This window comes from Plectropomus leopardus, chromosome 6 (assembly GCF_008729295.1).
Source record: "Plectropomus leopardus isolate mb chromosome 6, YSFRI_Pleo_2.0, whole genome shotgun sequence".
NCBI lineage: Eukaryota > Metazoa > Chordata > Actinopteri > Perciformes > Serranidae > Plectropomus > Plectropomus leopardus.
This window is the reverse complement of record NC_056468.1, coordinates 29860534-29880957: the sequence shown is the minus strand read 5'-3', so window position 1 is coordinate 29880957 and position 20424 is coordinate 29860534. Positions and strand designations below refer to the sequence as shown.

Sequence of the window (20424 nt, the reverse complement as noted above, 5' to 3'; positions counted from 1 at the left end):
CTGATATACAAAAAATAATGGATGATGCTGAGTGTGCCAAGTCCGTTATATTCTGCAGCACTTATTCCATGGCCAAAGGCAAAAGTCCCCTTTAAATCATGTTCCATATTTTTTCCAATTACGTTTCTGTCCTTCATGTATTTTTTCAAGGTTGCTCATAGTCGTTTCAACACCTGGTTGGGTCATTTTCAAAAGCAAGAGTCACTGGAGCTGGCAACTTTGAAGATGCACAGTTGCTATGGTTACCTGCAATGAGATATACCTTTGGACCAATTTAGATCTGAGGTTTTAGCTGTTGACCGGAACAATGTGTGAGGTGTGCTATTATAAGGTTTTAATGGACACTTGCCAGACAGTCAGAAGCAGGTATTTTCAGTGAGAATGGATTTGTAGAGTACCAGCTGTGTGTACAGCTCAGTACTTTAACAAATGGACAGAATAATTAAGCTACAAACCAGGACCTTGTTGTTCATGATAGGAATGCTGCTGTTAGTCTTCCCTCTTAACCAGGCGTTAAGTTACTGGAACCTGACTGGTCATATTTTTGGAGGCGAGAACCCGAGCCGCATGTGTGGCACGTGAGGAATAGTATGGGAACTGTAGTATATGAGGAAATGTTGGCAAGCTTCCCAATGCAGGTAAACGGATAGAAAACTACAAATCCCATTTGCCCTTGAAATTGCTGCAGAGATGGTGTTTGTGTGTGAGGCCCTCCCACTTTACATCAGTCAGTCCTTGAGGCAGTTCTCAGTGAGTGAAATTGAAAGCATACTTTAAAAGTGCCGGTCACTTTGCACTTGTTGTCTCTGGAGCTCAGCTCGTACTCGTGAGTCCAGATCTGCTGCACAGAGGTGAGAATATCTGCTTCTTTGTTGCATGTTTTTGATCAACATAAGAGGGAGATGTGAAGGGCATTGTGATGCAAACTGCACAGATATTAGAAATCTTTACTTTATTTGGTTTGTGATGAAGAAACAGAGGAGGGAACAGGGTCAGTGTGTTGAGTGTGACAGTTGTAAGCTAATGAAGGCAAAGCCAGTGTCTGTTTATCTTAGCCTCTCCACTGCTAAAGCTCTTTGCAGACAGATAGCATCTTTATTGCTCCTTAAAGTGTTGTCAAATAGGCACCAAATGGACAATGTGTTCACAGCAGAGGGGTTGATCTTGTTGTTAAGTACAGTATGCAGTGGCTAAGTAATCTAATCTTTTCCAAATTGCTGTTTTTATTTTCTGAACCAAGTTTTTAAAGGGGTAGTTTACATGTAGGAAATTGTACCAGTGTAATAGTTTTTGCACAGTAAGTTTTATCAGTTAAATAGCTGGAAAATAAGTGAAGTGTTGCTGAAATGTGTATTCTTCAATACAGCTAAACTTTGCTGTTTCCAGAAAATCGCAATCTTCTTTTTTGTAATTTTTTGTTTCTCTCCGACGTGCACTAAAGGTCAAAAAATAAAGTAAAATTTAATGAAAATTGAATTGAATTTTAAAATGTCACACAGTTTGATTGACAACTAAAACTTTCATAGAAATGATTTTCCCTTAATTCAAGGTCACTTACGGAGAGTAACCTTTAGTAAATGATACATTTAGGTATCAATTGTTTTCCTAATATTGAGTGTTTTGAAATGGAAAACTGACTAGAAAGTTACAGTTAAATGAACATAGTGTATCTAAATCATTTGTCAAAATTCCATTAAAAGCCTTTGAACTGTAGTGGAGTCCTACAGCTGACTATTTTATTGGTTTCTGGGGACCATAATAATCAACTGCGCTCTATTGTTGAGATCGCAAAAGTTTTGTGATTAATTATTGGAAAGGTACAGGTCCTCTCGTGTGACCCACTACTTCCTGGGTTTAATGGATGCTCCATTAGTCCTTTTTAGAAAGGCATTAATGGGTTGATGACGATCCTTGTGTTGTTGAAAACTTTTAAAGTTAACAGCCTGAGCTGCCAAATAATGGCCTCGTTACGACACAGATTCCTTCAGCTTTCCTTTTTTACACCTTTGACCAGCAGACTTTGATCATTTACAAGCTTTTAAGAGATATCAACCTAGTTTATATTTGTATCCATCCACTTCTGCCAAAAACAATATTTTTAGACATGCTTTTGACTGGACCTTGAAGAACCCTTACTCACTAAATTTGCAGTGCACTTACACACGTTTTTGAATTGTAAGAATAGTACAAAAACCTATAGAAGTAATACCAATTTAAATAATAATTCAGTTTTTGGTGATATTAAGTTTTGGGAGATATTGTTGCAGGTTTCCACCCCTTATAAATGGTATGTCCGTTCATAGTAATTCCAGACCTACATTTGATTTCAACTAACTATAAAACAGTGTTGAGCACATTAAAATGTTCAAACTTGAGTATTTTGTTTAAATTGCTCCCAAACAAACCACCCACATCTTTTAAATGGCACATAACTATATTTGTAGTTACATGGGCTGTTAACAACTATGGTCCAACACTAAAATCAATAATCTTATTATAAAAGTACTAAATTTATACAGTGTGTAGTAAAATATCAGATATTTTCTGGATGGTATAAAAAAAGAAGAAGTGGTACAAAAGTTCTGGTGTTTGTTCTCTCATATTTATCTTATTATGTATATCATTTCTGTAAGAAGATTGGGGAACTTTTGTGTTCTCTTGCAGCAGGCATTTGACTTGTAATAGCAGGAAGGGCATAAATGTAAGTAATAACATTAACGATGGCTTAATTTCACAATTAATGCTATTAGTCACACCAAGTTAACTGTCCGTTGCCTGAATCACCGCCTCATTGTGGGCTTCTGACTCAGCCCAGAAGTCCATGTTGTGCTGTGTTACTTGTCCCTGTGTAATAATTGGGTTGGCCTTGTTTGCATTTTGAATATTTAAAAAAATGTTTGTACACAACTAAGAGGAAAATTACATACCAAAATACTGCATCTCTGTAGTTCAGCCTCAGTAATTGGTTTCCAAAGGAAGTCATAGTTATAGAGTGCACAAGTCAATTTGTTCTGCATCAAATTAACCTGTGTGTTTAATCTTTGACCCCTAGTCTACCAGAACAGTCTTTGTCTTAGTCATTAAAATCAATATATGGGTGCGTCTCTCTCTGTCTGTCAGTTCCCTCAGTGTTACACATTTCCTTTTATCCGTGGTCGTCTCAACATATGAGGTTTACCACGAGGGTGTGTGTCCACTGATCCCCTGTGGTTTGCATTAACTGTCCCATCTGTTCTTTAGTCAGCTGAAGAATTGTTTATTTTTTTTATTAACCTAATGTTTTGCCTTGCATGCACTCTGCGAGTTCGTAGTGAAATACATTTTGTGTTTCCTGCGGAGCTCAGATGCAGTCCAATACATGTTTATATTTGCTTGTATGTGGAGTTTGAAGGTGACTCAGTGAAACCTTGGTGGATAAGTCTTGACAGTAGGCTTCAACTGTGCAATAAGAAACAGCTGCTAAAATGCAAGATCTAATCTGAAGTCAACTATTGAACACAGTATCAGATCTTGGGCTTTCTTGTTGCACTAACTGTGTTCAGATTCTCCCTCAAGGTTATGAGATAGTTGCATTCTGACTCAAATTGCAAGTGAATGCAACTATATCTCAGTGGCATCCTGAGTGGCATCCTTTTCTTGCTCTTTCCTTCCCTCTCCTGGCTTCCCGACCCCGCTCTCTCCTAACCTTTGCCTATCTGTGTCCATGTGTGCTGCGTCCAGGTATCAAGAGGAATACAGTATGGACTCAACCAATGCCCAGTAAGTCCCTGGCAGCATCATGCTTGCATGGCATGGATTGTGTCTTCAACGGTAACTGTACACAGGACTGATTTGAGAGCACCAAATCTCATACGTAGCAGTGTTCACCTTGGATTTTGCAGATTGGTTGTGGTCATAATGTCTTGGATGTAATATTACCATTACACGTACGTTATTTGTAACGTGGGCAATGATTGTTATCATTATGGTGCAGAATGCTGAGAAAAAGCCATTCATGTGCAGCTGCCTTTTCAACACTGCTTGTGGTTCAAAGGAAACACTTAACTTGACACAGATTTTTGTCACATTCGATCACATCACAGTAAATGGTGAAAAGGCAGCTTGTGTGTTTTTATCAACTTATTCCAGGTGTATTACCTGTCTCTCAACTGAATGCACACACCAGTCTTCACTCTGTCACTGTTGTCAATGCAAGATATGGGCTTGAACCATTAATCATGTGAACAGAGATGAGAGTCTCTGTATAAGCTAGAATGTGTGGTTATTTTGGAGATATAGATGCAGAAAACACCAACATGTCAATTATTTGTGTTGTACTCACTGTGCACTGTGCATGCAATGCCATACAAAAGTTTATAATTGCGTACCAGGACCATAAACTGTAAAAGTAATGGACGTAGCAACTATGTTGTCACCCATTGGTTTGTGGACTGTTGTTTTGAAGTCTCAAGTTCGGCATTGTGGCTGTGGCCATCATTTTATTTTGGAGCCAGAAGTGACCATATTTGAGCAAGAGACTGGTACAGTTAAAAGCGAGGCGTGTATCTGACTGTGAAGGACACTATCAGCAGATAGCCTGTCACTCAAAGCAGCCCACCCTTGATTATACAATACTTTAAACCTTAATTAAATATAAACGTGAGATATAAAAGCTGGGCATTTTAGCGTGGGTATGGATTGACTGACTTCTGGAGCCAATCTCACGTGACCATGTAAAGAACTGCAGTTTTTGGGACTTCTGTGTTGGCTTCATTTTTCAGCCTCAGAGGTTGCTGTTTGACCAGGACTTTACTACATTCAAGCTGCAGAGATGTGGTGATATAAGAAGTTGATCATGGCGACCTAGGGTTTATCTTTAATGGGTTTTTTTTTTTTTTTTTTTTTTGTTGAAATCTGCTTACGCAAAGGGAACTTTTACTTGCCCCTTTTCAAATGGTCCTGCTCCCAAGATAATTGTAAGTAGTTACTGCATACCTTTCTGGAAATTTTAAACAACAATCTTCTGTGCAGAACAAGATTCATTACACTGGCTGAGTTGCAGACAGATGACAGCTGATTGACAGCTGACAGAAGCCACAATGACGGACAACAGTGTGAAAGAACATAACTAAGACAATAACAATGACGGAGTAGTCCGTATGTCACGATACTGTTAAAAATGTGACTGCATATTAGAATTTACAGTGAATGTAGATATAACTTAAAAGTTAAAACTACATACATTGCAAAGTACCAACAGCAGAGCTCTCCAGGTAGACCTCTTTCTCTGGTGAGCTCGGTGAAAGGTGTTTTATTTTATCTACAAGGCAGCGAATATATGAGCATTTGGCTGAGAGTTCAGGCTGCAGTGCTCTGGTAAAGTCGTATGTCCCAACTGTGTGCATCCGGCATTCAACAGTACTTTGTAAGGGCAGCTGCAGTATGTACTAAAAGTAAAAATAAAAAGTATGCAATTAAAAGGTTTTGTTTAGCTACACAGCTAATGTGTCACTTGTTGGTGTTTGGCTGCAGTGAAAACCTGAGGCACCAGAAAACAGAACCAAAGATCCAATCATTGTTTACGAGGGCCATTTTTCTTTCAGTACCAAAAGCTTGTATATGTATGACTTAGAAATTGATTAATGGTGCCTCTGGGCCCCCTTATGGTTCTCTTCCTGCTAAACCTATTAGTTTTTAAGTGCAAATGATTTAGCCATTGGTTTAGAAGAACAGATATTTCTTCTGTTGAAGAGCTCAGTTAGGCTCATGACCTGTAGTGATCTTGGCTTTTAATAAGGCCACAAAATCCTAGTTTCACATCAAGCTAAAGCGGGAAGAACAAGCAACGAGCTCTCTGTCATAGGCTGACACACCTGTCAATCAAGCTGGCATGCCTCTCAGATTCTGTTGATCTCCAAGTAGACTACTACTCTATACGGTCTATGTAGTCAATACGTGGGTCCAGTTCTGTATGTCAATAGCAGACCCTCTGCAGAGGTTTCACCACTCAGCTGCGGCAGGGTGATGCTTGAGTGTGGTGTTTGCTGGGGCTGTGCTACAGCTGGAAAATGGATTGTGATCCTTGGGGATGTGCTGAGTGGTGAGCTATAAGCAGGTTTTGACATGCAAGTGTTTCTTTCATCACTGTTGTCCTCTAATGGTGATCCTTTATTTAGAATTTTAGGCTAATGGAGGAAACAGCATTTGTGTTATCTTGTTAAAGGGACTAAGGTTCATAAACACTGACACAAACACATATACATCTACTACCTTGCTTTTCTGGAACAACTACGTTTTTCACCCTAACACAAATATCTGACGTGACACTGAGGTACTTCCTGTCGCTGTTTGATAACATCACAGGAAATGTTGGGTTTTGGTTTCAGCTCAGTATGGGGCATGTCTGTCATTGCATGTTCAGAAAACCACAATGTTTGGTTTCATCTCTGCATCGAGGTGCAGTCTCAGTGGGTACTCCGACAACCTCGGTTGGTTCCTCTCAGTATGGATGATCTTGAGACCAAGAGTTGCTACATTTGGTAGGCAGCAGGTTTTTATAACAAAATACTTCTTGCAATGCATTAAACATCAGACTGGTAATAGTAAAAGTATCTAGAGGTGGTTTTCTTTTTCTGTAACACGATGTAAAAGAAATGTTCATTTTTGAAGGCTTAATCTGTCACTGCATGACCTTCATTCATAATGCTGCTACCAGTATCTTTTCAAATGACAAACTTTCATTGCTGTGATATGAGTACATCTCTTTTTCTGAGAAGGTACCGTGTGGGGAAAAAACAGGACATATATTGACAGTTCATTGAAAAGTCAAATAAACTGAGCAGTTGTAAAACTTTTCGCAGTAAAAGCGATACTCTCCTTTGAAGGATACTGACTAGATCTCTTTTTGTTTAACAAGCCAGTCTTCCATGTTTATCTACAGAGGTTTCCTTTCATACATTTAGAAGGAAGTTTCATTTAATGCATCCCAGTTTTCTTTTGATTCTGCCTTGGTCAGAATATGCATTTGTTATCAGAGTTATATGTAGCTTTTTTGTTCTAGTGGTTGCCATTAGTTTATGAAACATTCAAATTTGCTGAAACTGCACTTTCATTTGAACAATTTCACACTCTGGTGAGAATTACTGCCATCATCATTTACTCTGTAAAACAGATGACTGTACTGTAGGGGAGGGAGAAGTGACTTTCAAAGGCATCTTTCAACATCAATGATGTTCCTTTTAGGTTCTCTCTACACGTTCTTGCTCTTTGAAACATTTTAGAGGTCTCCTTCCCTTTAAAACAATGCTTGGGGCATCTTTTTTCTCCTCTTTTCTTTTTTTAACTCACTCTGTCTTAAAAATGTGACATTAGACTAAGGTCAAATTCATGTGCCGTTTTAGGATTATTTTAGAAATGATCCATATACATGGTGATATGTATACAACAAGAAACAAATGGCCAAAAATCACTTAGAGCAACTTCTCAAACATAAAGCCAACCACGGCTTGTACAGTTGAAACAGGGTTTCCCGCATGTCATCCGACAGCATGCAGCCAAATCAGGTGCATCTCGGCTCGAAGACAGAGACTTTTCAAGGGAGAAGAAAGAAACTTCTTTAGTTGTGCAAACAAACTAATGTTTCGATGTCACTGAGTCTTCTTCAGAGTCAAAGAGAGCAAAGATGAACTGGCACACTCATATATAGTCAACCTACACCAGGTGAGCAGTTCACATTGAATACTTGGTTGGATGGGATTTCAAATTCATTGGACAGTCCGAAAGTGGGAATTGCCTTTGTCAGTGCCACACTCCATCCACCACAATACCATCTGGAACAAAGACATACAGATATCTCTCATTTTTTGTACATGCATAAATCCTAAAAGCTCACATAAACCAACTTCCAAGCTTTCCATCAGGGAGTATTTATTCATCCTCTTCATCATCTAATAGAGCCGAACATTTTACAAAAGCAGTCCTGAAACCAGGGCGGCACAGTGGCTTTGTGGTTAGCACTGTTGCCTCACAGCAAGAGGGTCCCTGGTTCAAATCCCGGTTGGAACGGGGTGGAGTTTGCATGTTCTCCCCGTGTCCGTGTGGGTTCTCTCCAGGGTCCCCGGCTTCCTCCCACAGTCCAAAGACATGCAGCTCAGGTTAATTGATGACTCTAAATTGCCCTTAGGTGTGACTGTGAGTGTGTATGGCTGTTCATCTATATGTGTCAGCCCTGCGATAGTCTGGCAAACTGTCCAGGGTGTACCCTGCCTTCCGCCCGATGACAGCTGGGATTGGCTCCAGCCCCCCCACGACCCTTACGGGGACCAGCAGTTACAGAAAATGACTGACTGACAGTCCTGAAACCTTTTCATCCTATCTCATGTTCAGAATCCTATCTCTTCATTTATTAATCCATCCATATATTTCACAAAAGCAGTCAATGGTCTCCAAACCTTTTCAAACATTCCCTGTTTCTCTTTTCACATATACGCCTCCCTTTCTCTAAAGGAAAAGTTATTTGCAATTGTTTAACCCCGTATATAACACTCAGTCTGTTGCTCTTTTTCTAAAATATTGCGATCAATCTTTTGGTGCACAGGAGACACTTAGCTATCATTGCTTGTTTACTTTGGCACAATTGTGGTCTTTTGGGTATAGCCCTATAAAAAACAACCCATGGTCGATAGAATATATTTTTTTAATAGTCTTTCTCTATTGCTTTCTTAACTTCCTTCTACAGGCATTTTATCCTATTAAAGTACCAAACACAATGAAGTAGTTTGCCCTTAACCTCAGCACGTTTTGTGCATGAATCTTAGATATTGTTATTAAATTTATGTAATTTAGCTTGATGTTCATGTTAGCCATTTATACTGTAATAATCTTTGTTTTAATTGAGTGGATTGGGCGTTAGTATATACTGATTCTCAGTCCTCTGATGGTCCCAGGGTCTTCACCCCTTAACTTAAACAATCCTTTGACACCTTTTCTTCCAAATTAAATTCACGTTTAAGAATTTAGTCAGGACATTAATTCAACTCATTCTAGCGTAAAGTTTCTGGGTTGAAGGCATTTGTAAGAATATTTTCCGTCAATGTCATACTTGCGCCTAGTTTCCTCAAATTACACCAGGCCATCTGTGTTTTTTTCTGAGCTTTACTATTAATAGTTTGATGCCCGGTTCACTTTCTTTTGATAGACGTCTGATAAAGATTCATGCTAAGCCATCAACTCTTGTAAAGAACCCTTTTGTGGCCTTTTTACAAGGCCTCAAATATGACATCGTCCAATCTGACAGCCTCAAACATTCAGGCACTGAGGCCTCTGTACTTTTTATGGAGCTGACTGAGTCTTAACATCGAGGGGATGTGATATGGATCTTTAAAATCACCTTCCATAGAAATACTGATTCTTTTGCAGAAATATCCATTAATCCTTTGGAAAGTTGGTCTGTTTTAGTTCTGCTTTCAAAGCACTTCACTGTTTGAAAAACCCTCTTCATTTTCAAGAGTTTCTGGGGTTGGCCATGTTCTGTTATTCTCTGAGCTTTTCAGGGACAAGGAACGTCTCTTTTGTGTGAATTTGCCTTTTTCAGGGACTACATGGCGTGTTATCCAGCTATTCAGCAATTTATCTCCAGCACTCTTGAAGCCTTCACTTCAGTCAACAGCAACATTAATTTATTACCCAAACAGTGTAGTCAACCATAAAGTGAACAGCACTCACTACTCTAGCTGCACATTTGTGTCAGAAATCCTTGACAGACCTTGAGAGACATGTGAAAGCTGCTTTGAGTCGGCGTCTTTCATAATAAATTATGCCACTGAGCACTTACACTAGTGAATGCTTCAGGGTTTTCTGGGTCCTTGAACGCATCATGTGCATTACAGAGAATAGTGAGGACCCTCTCCACAACTCCCACGTACATATACAGTAACTTACAGAGTGTACAGATGCCGTAAAGGACCAAAAATGACCTTTGCCTGCTCTTACATGTTGATCACGTCAGCCCATAAACCACCCAGATCTCATTAAGGTGATTCTGACTATAATTAGTACATTTCCCTCTTGAGGTTCCTGCCTTCTGTTTCCATTTACAGTTGCAGTATATCTGGCCTGAAGCCCATTCAACTATTTTTGCACTGTAACAAGGCTATTGGAGAACTATCTTTGCCATGGGAAGGTTTAGATGCAACTCGGTGAAACAGAAGCAGAGGATAATAAAGACGTCCACGGCTTTTGAATATTCATATCCAAGTGCAATATTTTTAGAATCCCTGCAGGTTTTATATCGGGCACACGTCTGAGGGTGGTGCATGGGAAAAAGTCTATTTTCAACTGTTTGCTTTGTCAGAGAGGGGAGACAGAGCAAACCTGAAATCTGAAAATAAACTGTATTCAGGTTGTGAAGAAAAAATCTTGTCATAGTGTTTACAAGACAAGATGTTGTCCAGCATTACTTTTCTTTTTTCTTTTTTTTAAGTGAGTGCAAAGGGCAGTACAAAAAATAAAACAGAATTAGTGAGTGCAAAAATAGCGAGTGCAAAGGGCCTTACACAAAACATAACAAAGACATGGTATTGACAGTACATAAATGGGGATAGAGAGACAGAGACAGAGATGGGAATATAGACAAGACAGAAAAACAACAAACAAATAAACAAAAACAAACATGCAGATGAAATTCAGGCATTGTAGTATTCTTTCTGTTGTTTTTATGCAAACCAGTTGATTTACTATGCTGTGGTTGTAAATTAAGATTACTCATGTTCATGTATTTAAGTACACGCTTTTCTGCAGCTGAAAGAGAAGAGAGATAAAAGGGGCTGAGCGAGTAACACTAAGAGGAGAATGCAGAATATAAATAATGAAGGGGTATATATATATATATATATGTGGGTGTGTGTGTGTGTAATACTCTATATGCAAAATAATCAGTAATTAATATAGTAATAATGCTATTTTTTTTTTTTTTTTTAAAGTAGGTAATAAATAACCAAAGAGAAAAATAAGACAGTGGGGTTGGGTGCTCACTGTTCTGTGCTCTAAAGGCTGGATCTTATTGTAAACCATGACACATTGTGCAGTTTAACTCTGGTCAGAGATGACTGGGCTCATATTTTCCACATTTGTTGCTCTGCTAACACTTGGGTTAATTCAGTTATTTAGCTATGCAGTTATTTATGTTGATCGTTCACTTTATAATGCCTTCAACAAGATCAGACAGGATTCGATTACTGCTTTGATAAGAATCTCAGGAGTGACACATGTTGTAGCTTCCTCCCATGATCACTTAAGCCCCAGGTGACGTTGCATTTGGCTAACTGATACTGTTCGCCGGTGCTTGCCCCTGCAGCGCAAATATTCCATATGGTGCACAGCATCTGGCAGCTGTTCAACGATATGTATTTTTTTTCCATCACTAGAGTAAATGCAGCCATTTGAATAGCTCTGTTCTGTCAGCCAAATTATCCCGAGGTCAACAAGCTGTTTATGATGTTATTTACAGAGTCTACAGTTGTTGCTCTGTGTTTCAGGCAAGGGTGCATAAAATTGTAATCCTATCACTGGCAGTGGTCATGGTGTCCTCCGTGTATTTGTGTGTGTATGATGGATGCTCAAGGACCTCTCGTGTGGTGATTCATAATTGTTGAAAAACCTGTTTTATTGACTATTTCATACTGTCATCGACTGCTGACCTGTCACTCCTTTTAACCTGCCAGGAGGGGCTACAAATTTTCCAGAACTGAGTTTGGCTGAAAATAACAAGCCTTACCGACTGTTGCAAGCCACAGTTTGCTTTCATCATGGCTACAAAGCTGCCATCCTTAAAAGTTTGATCTTATGAAGTGGTTCATCTGCAGATTCATTCCGAACCCAATATGTTATGATCCACTAAAGTTGGGCACGATACGAGATGAATTAGTGTCTGTTTTTGTTAGCTTTTTTGTCATCTTGACTGTAAGAGCTGGAGGGGACAAACTGCGCAGCTGCGCTGAGGTTTTGTTCTGTCAGAAAGTCCCGTGAGATTTGAATCTCTTTTATGATGGAGACCTGGCCAAGACAGCTCGCCATTACAGGGTTACAAAATGTAATAAAAACAGCATGTCAAAAACAGACAGAGCACATTAAAAAGAGTCAGGGACAACAGGTGCATAAAAGCAATTGCACCCTTTTGTGAATCAGTCTTTTATTAGAGCTTTAAACTCTGGAGGAAGACAAAATCATTAGGCTGTAGTAGGTACCAAAGGCTCTATATACAATGTACACTTGTTAATTGAGGTCATTCTCCATCTATTGTGACTATGTGCAAATATTCCTGGCATTTGCCTTACCTACTGTCTTTAAAGTTTAGTGTCTCCTTCTAATGTTAAGGAGTACCGACCTGTTGTAGATGCTGTCCGACTTCTTGGATATTCAAAGTGCTCGTGTTTATATTTGCAAAGTCTGGCTAATGTCCACAGATTGGTGCTGATGCTTTGCAGACTACAGAGATGCCAAAGAAAAGAGCGTGAGTACTTAAAAGGTATTGCTGTAGGTCTGCCGGTGCTGGCAGTCGTCAAGTGTGGAAGAGGTGCTATTTGTAGCAGCAGTTGGAGCTACTGAGAAACATGACAGAAGACACAGTGCCTGGCATAAACACTATCATCATTTATGTTCTGGTGTTTGTCGTTGTGTTAACACAGATAAAAGTTAGGGGCTCAACTTTGCCTAAGTGGTCAAAAACACCAGCACTGTGGTCTGAAAGTTTGGACACAAAATTCCAAATCAAAGGACACAACAACCTTAAAAATCTGTAAATCTACCTCTAGTCTCCAAAACTTTTTATGAAGGCTATTATATAGAGCATGGGACTTCGGTGTCATGGAAAGTGCACCCAGAGCTTGGAATAAACTCACTCTTTTAAACTTTGTGTATAAAAATAAAATGTTGAGAATACAAAACAATTTAGAATAAACATATCGTTTACACTCTTCAAGGTTGTTATGAGTGTCCTTTCTTAAAAAAAAAAATAAAAATGATAAATTATGAATATGGGAGAGAAGTCAAGGTCTGCCCAAAACTCACTAGATTTGTTTAAATTCTTTGTTTTGTTTTTTTTTTTTTTTGTTTTTTTTTGAAGAACAAATACCTGAAGAGGTCTTAAACGTCATCAAATCTGATGAGAAAGATGCTAAATTGACAATAACTCTGACATGGCAATGGTGGGACTTTTTTGAGTTTTGCTCCTGCTCTCGTCCACTCCTGCTGTTCCTCCAAACTGGGTGTGTGCCCATTGACATCCACTGTATGTAGTACACTGGGTAAGTACCTCATACAACCCCTCTTCAAAAAAATACAAACTGCCCCTTTATTAGCATAATCATTTCTTTTGTTTTGAATAAAAATGCAATGGAGCACAGAGCCAACCCAAGAGAAAATATGTCTCTTTCCTTCTGGACTGCGCTATAGGGGTCTTAATACAGAAATCCTTACTTAAAAACATTTTTAAAAGACGGGACATGCTACTACTATACATGGTTTTCAGCCCTATCCATACAAAATAAACCAGGGTCATTAGGCTTTTTTTTTCTCCTCTTGTGTCATCAAGCCGATGCCAAATAACAAAGAAAGCAGTGTGTCAGTTTACGTTGGTGTCACGTTTCAGGTTTTGCTATGTTCACGTTTCCTATATGAAGTGTAATTGCAGGTAACTGCAGGCAAGCTGGGTAAACATGAATCCTGTGTCGGTGTTGTCAACGTTTGTTGTATCAGCTTTGTCACTGGAAACGACACACGTTATTGATTGCCTGATTCGCCACCATTAGCCTTTATGGCAGTCTTTTACTGCTCCTTCGGTGATGGCGCAGTCAATACACTTGGTTTATGTGGGTTTCATGTAACTGTGTGTTTCGACAGGATGGAGTCACGGGGGTGGGAAAATGTCATTGTGTGTATGCATGTAGCTACGGCTAATTCCTTGTACTGGAAACCGTGAACATTTCCTGCCTCGGAAGCTGTCTCCATGGCAATAAAGCCGGGAGGGGGAGAGAGGGGAATAGCTGGGAGATGGTGCATATCTCATGTTCTTTTCTTCCACCTACACTCTTTATCTCCATATACACACCTCCCTCGAGTCGTGGCTGCTGTAATTGCCCTTCTGCTCTTTCCTCTCTTGTCTTTTTGCACCCTGTACTCATTTTGTCAGACAAGGTAGAGGGCTTTAAGGGTCCCTTCTGGAACCACAAGACCATTATTACTTCCTCTCCATGCTCATTAGTGACAACAAGCTCTCTGCATTACAGAAACTGTTAAGACCTACTTGCATTTATCCAACCTGTCGACAGTAGATACATCATCATTCGTGCTTTAGCGGCCCTTCGGTCAAGCTCCCAAGACAGTCCATTATGTTCACACAAACCTTTAATAGCTTTGGATTTGTCATTGTGTATGCGTCATGAGCGAGAAGACAAACTGTTTGATTTGACGTACTGTACTTTTTAGAGGAAGCTGATTGAAAATTGTTAATGGATGCTTTTATGTTGATGCTTAATATAAACAAGGCTGTCTGCTCATGTTCTCACTTAGTTACGTTGAGAAAATAGCCTCAACACAAGTGATACAAACTGTAAGCAACATTTCAGATTGTGTGGTTGGGCACTAAATTTGTACATGAAATATAATATAATAGAAATTATGAAACCGCCCCTGAGTCCCTGTTTCACACACAAATTGATGAAATTGGATTAATGTGCCAATGGAGTAATTACAAAAATCCTTACCTTAGCTTGTGAGTCATGTCTTGTGCACCTTATACCTCACAGTGTGACTCACAGCTGATTGATCATTAAAAGCTTGTTAGTGTATGAAAAAATTACCTTTTATTTATGTAATAATCTGCATTATTTAGCAAGCACCTGTGATGCACATTATGATTCAAGCTCATATGCGTCTGAGGCTGATTTTGTTGTGTATAATGGCTGGCTGTAAATGGAGGGTAATGGAATTAGTCAGAAGGGAGCCTTGCACAGCTGTTCCCTGTGTTAGATTTGCTCAAAGCACATGCTTTTTCCGCTGGAAATCTTCACCAAATATGATTATGGGAATGGAACAATTACCATTGTTTTTTTTTTTTTTTTTTTGGTTTGTTTCTTTTATCTGCCAGGATGTGTCATTGCAAAAACAGATGTACAGTAGCAGGATGCAAACAAACACTTGGTATCAAATCTCAGTGCTTCCCATGTATTGACTGAATTGCATCCTCCACTTCTATCGACGTGTCTTGTTCTAAAAGTTGACATTGAATACATTTGCTTTACTCAACTTAGAATTAAATCAGAGTAAAATCAGATTCGGCTGGGCAATATGAATATATTTCATTCTTTTTTTTTCCTGTAAAGACTAAAGAGTTTGAACAGGGTTCAATGGGACGTTCCTGTAACATAGTAAACAAGCTAAAGTAGCTCTAAAAGTTCCCGAGTGCAAACTACACGAATACTGGATCAAAAAACATAACATTTTTTGCAGACACTAGATATCAAACAAAAAACCAGAGACTGTATCGCATTAAGTTGCTGTGAACTGTAAAATCACCACCTCTATCCAGAGGGCAGAAGATATTATTCTCTAGAAGTCTAACTGGGCAAAGCGTCTCTTCCTCCGGGCAGCTTCCTTCTGCTCAGTGCAACAGTTTGGCTAATCTGTGTGTTTTTAACAGATTAACATGGAAGTCTATTGCACAGAGAAATAAGCTGTGTCTGGTTGTAGCTGTACAGACCAAACTTAAAGTAGGACCAGGTCGTCAAAGGTTTTATTTGTTGACAATAAGTAAAATATAGAATTTCAACATATGCAAAACGTGACATATTTTGCTAAATGTGTTGAGTTTTGTCACAAAACAGGTTTAAATTCCTCAAAATCTAGTATATCAAAGGGCAGCTGTGACTCAGAAGGTAGAGTTGGTCATCCACCACGCTGTCAGAAGATCAAGGGTTCAATCCCTGACCCCTCCAATCTGCACGCTGAAGTATCTGTGGCCAAGATGCTGGACCTAAAATTGTTCCTGATGGCTGTGCTGTTAGTGTGTGAATGCATATGAATGTTTAAACTGAGTCTTTGTACCTTTTATGGTATCCTTAACCACCAGTTTAATGTGTGTGAGCAGGTGAATGTGACATGTAGTGTTAATGTGCTGTAAGTGGTTGGAGGATAGGTGCAATACAACTGACCTTAGTTTTGGTATCCACACTGACGCTTTGGTATTGTCTTGGCACCTGCAGCCTGGATGTAAACATGATTACACGTGTGAATGTGCCTGGACCACAACAATTGCCACGTGTTGTTGCAATTACAGAACGTGACGCTGAGTTCAACAGTCCGGTACTGATGCAAATCCACTGCCACGACTCACACCTGATTATATTATACTGTGATTAGATTTACGCTGTTTGATCATGTGTTTTCTGTTCATTTCTGTGTGTATATATCTGATGGCAGGAGATGCTGCGTGCATGCTCACCTGTTTACATTTACGCTGACATCTTGTCACTGCTCCCCACAGGGTGCAGGTGGAGTTCTATGTGAACGAAAACACCTTCAAGGAGAGGCTGAAGCTTTTCTTCATCAAAAACCAAAGGTCAAGTAAGTACAGCCGACAGGGAACATCACCCCACTCTCCTCTCTTATCCTAATGCCAAGAACCATGCTGCCACTAGATACACCCAGACCTAAATGAACAAATAAACTCATAATTCAGGAAATTGCAGTCGGTAATGACGCATATTCCCATCTCAGTTGGGTTTCATTATTACATTAGGTGCCTCATTGTAAAACATTGTATATTTGGGTGTGCATGCTGTGGCGCTGCAAGGACAGAAGAGTATGGCTCATTTGCTGAGAAACGAGGCAGCGCTGCAGTGTTTTTTCCAACAGGAGATAAGACTGGTGATGCCACAATGTCTCTGAGAAAGACTCAGTGGTTATGTGCATTGTGTCTGGAAGCCACTCGTTTGCATCTAGTTGTGAAAATGTTCACTATGGGAACTCTGTGTCTCTGGCAGAACATGTCGTTATCATATCCTCTGCAATGACACAGCCCTACTGTCTTTCCCCCAACTTGTCAATGTCACCAAGCCACCACAGTGTTTGACATAAAACAACAGGCTCTAATGAAAATGTCTTGCTTGGCTGCAGGGGTCTGTTGCCCTGCGCCGTTGCAGCACTCTTTGTTTGTCCAGTTTCAAATCATTTTAACATTGACACTGGCTTCTTCTTAAGAGGTCATGTCACGAGAAATTAAGCAGGTGCTAAGGCTGATTGAAAATGAGTAATACAACTAGCACCACCCTCTGCCCAGCAAGCATGTCTGCAGCCAAGTTTCTATCGTGCACATTCAGTGGTGTGTCCTTATTAGGATATGCCTGCACTTATTCAAACAGAAAATTGTGATTCCACAAACATTATTATCATTCTCGTCTACTTTTGTCAAATCCCACCAGTCATTTATCTCTCTGTGTGATCCTTTTTTTCATACTCAAAGCCCATAAAAGTGCTGATGTTATTTTGTGTTATTCTGAGAGGATTTGAAAGCCATGCGTCAGAGGAAATCTGTTGTGACAGGGTGCCAGAGCAGCGTAGAACTACATTAGTTATGCTTCAGGGCTTCAACAGATATAGTCTCTTTAGGCCTTTCACTAAAGGCATTATTCACCTAAACAACTGGTGTTAAAGCAGTGTCAACTTCCTACTGAGACGAGATCTGCTGCATCCGTCATCAGCATTGGACTCAGAAAAACAGAGACGGTCATAACTGAACTTAAAAGAATACGTCGCCCCCAGATGACCATTTGTATATCAGTTATTCACCCAGTGTTACGTTGTATTAATGAAGAGGTTGTTTTCTTGCATGCCTGTGGTGAATGTAGAATCCAAAAATAAAGATTTTTGATGAATTAAAGTCATTGAGGTCCACGTTTAACAACAGCAAAACATCTGTTTACACACACTGTTGTCACACAACTCAAGCATTATAATTCAAGGCTCATTTATCTAGTCATATGCTCAGTATTTCCCAAACAAACAGCCCTTTCTGACCAAAAAAATGAACTCAGACCGAAACCTATCCATGCTCTTTTCAAAGTCAGACTGTAATGATAAAAATGGTAATTTTACCTCGCTGAACACAGGAGCTGCTGGTCTAAGATTGGTGTGATCAGTAGTTTTTTATGTTGTTTGACTAAGCTGAATCAAGACTAATTCTTAAAAACACCAAAGTCATACTATTACACAAACGAATTACAACTGGATAAATGAGACTTGCATCATACTGCACCAGTTGTGTTGGAGTTTGTTTTGATATAGTTTTGCTGTTGCTAAACGTGGATCCCTTTTACTTCAAATCATCAAGAATTTTCTCTGAATGTTTTGGGATTCTTTGCTTGTTTTTCACAAATTCAAAATAACACAGGGTGACTTATTAATATACATCTGGTGATTGGAAGGATGAGGTAAGTAAATAAGTGTAGAAATGTGTGAAATGATATTAGAGAGGGTGCCGACCATTATTTCAGTCAAGTTAAAGGATATGTATTACTTTTTTGTGCCTCAGGCCTGAGAATCCGCCTGTTCAACTTCTCACTGAAGATTCTCACCTGTGCCCTCTACATTGTGAGAGTCAGCCTGGATAACCCCGACAACTGCAACCCAGGGTGAGCATCACACTCAGCAGTTTCCACCTCACTCATCAATGACAGGATGTGACCATTTTTTCTGGATAGTTGCTTTTTTACATGATTTGCCATGCTCCTTTTTTTGTTGTTTGTTTTGAGAATATATCTGATGCTAAGCACTTTTACTTAGTGACATCTTTTTTTTTAAGAAAAAGATATTACCATCCAGAGACTGTTTTTGTGTGCAGCTTTCTCCTAATCACATTTAATGCTATCTATCGTTTTCTTCTTGTTTTATATTCCAAATCAGCCAGATGACTTGCCATATGCCAGAGGGATTTTCCAAGAATATTTACCCCTTGCCATGTGCATAAAACAACAAATGTGAAAGATGTGAGAGCAGAGCATATTTATTCTCACTCAAACGTGGCTTTCAACATTTTGAATATGTCTAAGAGGTTTTTTTTCTAATTTAGCATTAGTCCTACAACTAAAAACTTAAAATGTACGCCCAACATTTACGCCACTGACATTGTGTGATTTCCAGCGCTGACAAAGCAATAAACTGAAGTGTGAAGATAGGTATCGTTTACAAGACTAGTGCTCGGTTGAGCTGTGAAAGAGGGATAAGCATCAACACGGATAATGTTTGCGTTAGAGGAAAAATTGGGGATTCAGCAGTACATGTTTGGGCCTCAGTTAGACCCAGACTCAGATGATGAATCTGTTGTGCACCAAAATCTCGACCGACATCAGCAAACTCTGCTGACGGCATAAAAAAAAAAAAAAGTGCTAAATCCAACTTTTATTGCATTAGCAATATGCTTTATGACAACGTCATTAACATAATATCTTTTTTTTATAGACAGCCTAACAGAGCCACCAGTGTCTAACAGGCTGTTTGTATTTTACTGCCATAACAAGGCAAGCAAAATTAAGAAGATCAAATTTTAGTAGAGGTGGAATAAGGGAAGATGCACATGGCACAAGTTGTGTTTGTTTACTAAAAGGTTTGTGTGTTTTATTTTGGTGATGAGACATGACTGAGTTAGTCTCTCGTGAAAACTAAAACTGTGCCAAAGTTTCAGCAATTGAGATTTGAAGCTGATGAAAAAGGTGTCCTGACAGACCGTGAGCGACACAGTGCGCTGATGCCTTATCTCTATTTATTCCTGCCGCTCGCTTTGAAAGCACCGCAATGGGCAAAGAATGGCTAAAAATCAGGAGTTATCTATACAATACTTTCTCATGTCACTGCAAAAATCAAAATAAGGTGGAGGCTGGCTGGAGGGTGATCACCAGGGAGCTGACAGTTTCTAATAATTGACCTTCACTGATAACATCCCACTTGCTGTCAACTGTATTGTCATTTTCAAATAATATCACAATACAAAACGTATTTTCTGTTTAGAAGGCACAAATGTTGGAAGGTAGCAACGATACTTGCCCACCTTTTACGTGTCTACACCGGTCTGATCTTGAGCGTACAGCTGATAGGGACATGGTTTGTGTACTTGATGTAACACAAGTGCACTTTTTAAAAGGATCCAATGTGATCCAATGAAACTTGGTGGTGGTTATGGTCTGATACTCTTTTGCTGTTGGGACACAGTGTCTTTACGTTCCACCAAGGGGCATCTGCTGGGTCAAGTGCGACACCTGGTGGTAAAATTCCTCAGAGCGGTCTGGTCCAGCTCTTATCTTCAGTTTGAAAATTTTTACACTGGCCAAACCATACTGGGGATTCCAGGTTTCTTTGCTGGTGTGTTGTTAAAGTCTGTTCCCCCGTCGATATATGATT

General features: G+C 39.5%; 1 protein-coding gene across 2 annotated transcripts in view; it reads left to right on the top strand.

Moving 5' to 3' along the window:
* The window catches only part of kcnt1b (potassium sodium-activated channel subfamily T member 1b), a 107533-nt gene that overhangs the window by 37592 nt on the left and 49517 nt on the right, over positions 1–20424 (top strand). For both annotated transcript variants that reach the window (XM_042488127.1, XM_042488126.1), the window contains exons 4-5: positions 16517–16596; positions 18563–18662. In XM_042488127.1, coding sequence (XP_042344061.1) covers positions 16517–16596; positions 18563–18662 — 180 coding nt within the window. The remainder of the gene's footprint in view (positions 1–16516; positions 16597–18562; positions 18663–20424) is intronic.